The sequence below is a fragment of the Salvelinus sp. IW2-2015 genome, linkage group LG5 (genome assembly GCF_002910315.2).
Source record: "Salvelinus sp. IW2-2015 linkage group LG5, ASM291031v2, whole genome shotgun sequence".
Classification (NCBI taxonomy): Eukaryota; Metazoa; Chordata; class Actinopteri; order Salmoniformes; family Salmonidae; genus Salvelinus; species Salvelinus sp. IW2-2015.
In genome coordinates, this window is record NC_036844.1 from 36,029,310 (window position 1) to 36,033,349 (window position 4,040).

The 4,040-nt window shown below is 43.2% G+C and overlaps 1 protein-coding gene across 1 annotated transcript; it reads right to left on the minus strand.

The window, feature by feature from the left end:
* Positions 1–279: 279 nt before the first annotated feature.
* LOC111963752 (olfactory receptor 1M1-like) lies at positions 280–1,373 on the minus strand. The gene has a single exon (XM_023987243.2). It carries the CDS (start codon positions 1,258–1,260, stop codon positions 280–282), a length of 981 nt encoding a protein of 326 aa, XP_023843011.1. The 5' UTR covers positions 1,261–1,373.
* Positions 1,374–4,040: the final 2,667 nt, after the last annotated feature.

Sequence of the window (4,040 nt, forward strand, 5' to 3'; positions counted from 1 at the left end):
AAATCAACACATTTGTTTCTATTTGTCTTTGTTAATTCTTTTTTATATTTATGAGTCTTATTTTTGTATATATTTTTATGTTTATATAGTTTTAAATGTTGTGATTATTTATTTGCGTTGTTCCAAATGTCTGAATAAAAATTACAGTTAGTGCAGAATGGTGCTTTTTTTGGGGGTGGGGGGTGGGGGCGCTGAATGGGGGGGTTCGCCCAGGGAGCCATACAAGCTAGAACCGCCACTGCATATGTAGCAACCTATGTAGCAACCTATGCGTAAAGATCAACCGTTAACTACTTGACCTTTAATTCTCCTGAACATGGTGAGCACTTTGTTCTTGATCTCTTTAGTTTTCAGAGAGTAGACGATGGGGTTGAGACAGGGCGGGATGCACGAGGCCAGCGACAGGCTCAGTACGCGCAGGTCAGGGTCTGGTTTGATGCGCGCTAATAACCCGACCATGAAAATAGTCAGAACCGGAAAGAAGAATACCGCCACTAGAATGAGGTGCTCAGTGCAGGTGGCCAGCGCTTTCACACGACTCTCAACGCTTTTCATCCTGAACACAGCGATTAGAATACTCATGTAGGACAGAATGATGAAGGACAGTGGGCCGAGGAGGATAACCAGGCTCAGACCTGAAGCCACAGCCCATTGCAGGGTGTTGTCGTTACATGCCAGCCGAAACACTGGTGCGTAATCACAGAAATAGCTGTAGACGTTAACGGAATCGCAGTAGGACAGCCTGGTCATAATGGATGTGCTGAATATCTGTATACCAAGACAGAAGCACCAGATGACACCAATAATACACGACATACTCGTCATGGTGTTGATGGAGCCGTGCCTCAGAGGGAAACATATGGCGATCATACGGTCATAGGCGAGCACGGCGATGGAGAACGATTCCATACTTATGAAGGAATAATACACATACATCTGTACCATACACAGATTAAACGGCACAAAATTGTTCTTAGCAAGAAACGCCTTTAGCATACCGGGAATAATGCAAGTATTCAGCACCAGATCAACCACCGCTAGGTTACCAACCGCCATAAACTTGGGATTGTGGAGGCGAAGGTCCACCGTTATTATATAGATCAGAAATGTGTTGAACACGACCGACACCACGTAAACGAAAGCGAGGAAGATGAAGTAGAGGTTGGCGAAGGGCAGGGAGGTGAAGCCGATGATGTAGAACCCCGGGGGGTGGATTAGAACGGAGGAGTCGTTCCATTGCAACCTGCGGAGGAATGTCATGGCTGAGCTGGTTCCGCACACCCGCGCTACAAGTTTATGCTTGCACAGAAAAACACAAACGCTTGCTCCGTTGATGCGTAAAACCTAAAAGGAGAGAGACAGAATTAGCAATGTGTGGCTGATAAGGACTTTGTTATCAGTCATCTTACAAGTAGCAACAGCCAGTATGATAATGTCTTCACTTAAAATGGTGATTTAATCACCAGATAAATTGCTTGATTAAACTGCACTATGTTGTGCTAAGCTTACCCATGTTTTGCTAAAATTGCACCCATTTTTTTTTGTTGCTTTATTTAACTAGGCACGTCAGTTAAGAACAAATTCTTATTTTCAATGAAGGCCTACTGCCTTGTTCAGGGGCAGAACGACAGATGTTTACCTTGTCAACTCAAGGATTCAATCTGGCAACCATTTGGTTACTAGTCCAACACGTTAACCACTAGGCTACCTGCCGCCCCAACAACCAACATCCAGATTTAGCTTATAGCTTTCATTCTTAATTCAGCACCAACACTTTACAAATCCAAGTGAATACTCCTATTCTACTCTACAGCCTGCGCCTATTTACTGTGGAATAGTCCTATTCTACTCTATAGCACATACCTACTTACTGGGCACAGTGATATGGACCATGGGTCGGTCTGCTGGCTGTGTTCCACCACCACAGGTTCAGGTGGGAGAGTTGATGGTCTGGGTTGGTCTGCTGGCTGTGTTCCACCACCACAGGTTCAGGTGGGAGAGTTGATGGTCTGGGTTGGTCTGTTGGCTGTGTTCCACCACCACAGGTTCAGGTAGTAGAGTTGATGGTCTGGGTTGGTCTGCTGGCTGTGTTACTCAATGGCAGGTTTAGCTGGGAGAGTTGATGGTCTGGGTCTCTGCGCTGGTGGTCTGTGTTCCACCACAGGTTCAGGTAGTAGAGTTGATGGTCCAGGACTGTCTGTTGGCTGTGTTCCACCACAGGTTTAGGTGATGTGAGAGACTATCTCTCTGACTCTCTGTCCCTGAATCCTGCAGTAACACCAACAGCTGCATCTCTGCTGCTCTGTCCACTATACGTATATAAACCCAAAACTGTCCCCAAGAGATGTCATTAAGGAAGTTATTATCTTATGTGAGAGTTTACTTTAACGGATCCTTGGAGAATTCAACATAATGGAGTTATTAGCTACATGTATGTCTTCAAAAACAACCCACACATGACAAACCCACTTAATGAAGCTAAATATCAAGGCCTAATTATCCGTTTTTGGTCTTTAGATAATGAGAGTAAAACCCGACATAGAGCATCTTGTGGTAAGGGATTTAACTAATTGTTGTTTTTCTGCTGTTCTCCTGTTGATTAGCTTGGTTGTCTTTCCTCATCATTGTAGAACAAGTAGCCATAGAAAGGTTAAACAAATCATATCAAAGTAGATTTCTATGTGTTTAAATCAACAGCACAAATAGGCCTACAGAGCGCCGCGGCCCTGCTTGTCAGAGACAAACTCAGTTTATGAGACTGACACATACAGTGCCCTCTCTAATTATTGGCACAGTGAAGCATTTTTTATTATTTTCGCTCTATGCTTCAAGACTTTGGATTTGAAATCAAACAATGACGATGAGGATAAAGTTCAGACTGTCAGCTTTAATTTAATCCAAATTGGGTGAAACGTTTAGAAATTACGCATGTTTTTGTAACACGCTAAGTGAATTTGTCCCAATAATTTTGCTCCCCTAAAATGGGCTATGCAAAAAAAGTGCTGTAATTTCCAAAAGGTTCACCCAATATGGATTAAATTGAAGCTGACAGACTGCACTTTATCCTAATAGTCATTGTTTGATTTCAAATCCAAAGTCTTGACGTATAGAGCCAAATGAAGAAAACATGCTGCACTGTCCCAATAATTACAGAGGGCACTGTAAACCCAGTAGATAATACCAGGATTACTGACCTTCAGTCACCTGTAAACCCAGTAGATAATACCAGGATTACTGACCTTCAGTCCAATAATTACAGAGGGCACTGTAAACCCAGTAGTAAAATACCAGGATTACTGACCTTCAGTCCCAATAATTACAGAGGGCACTGTAAACCCAGTAGATAATACCAGGATTACTGACCTTCAGTCCCAATAATTACAGAGGGCACTGTAAACCCAGTAGATAATACCAGGATTACTGACCTTCAGTCACTGTAAACCCAGTAGATAATACCAGGATTACTGACCTTCAGTCACTGTAAACCCAGTAGATAATACCAGGATTACTGACCTTCAGTCACTGTAAACCCAGTAGAATATACCAGGATTACTGACCTCCAGTCACTGTAAACCCAGTAGATAATACCAGGATTACTGACCTTCAGTCACTGTAAACCCAGTAGATAATACCAGGATTACTGACCTTCAGTGCCAATAATTACAGAGGGCACTGTAAACCCAGTAGATAATACCAGGATTACTGACCTTCAGTCCCAATAATTACAGAGGGCACTGTAAATCCAGTAGATAATACCAGGATGTCACGAATACCACCGAAGGTGGCTCCCTTCCTGTTCGGGTGGCGCTCGGCGGTCGTCGTCACCGGCCTACTAGCTGCCACCGATCCCTTTTTCTTTTCGTTTGTTTTTGTCTAATTGTTTTCACCTGTTCCTTGTTGGGGTTTTGGGATGGGTGTTTATTATTATTATTATTATTTTTTTTTAATTTTATCCCCTTTTCTCCCCAATTTTCGTGGTATCCAATCGCTAGTAATTACTATCTTGTCTCATCGCTACAACTCCCGTACGGGCTCGGGAG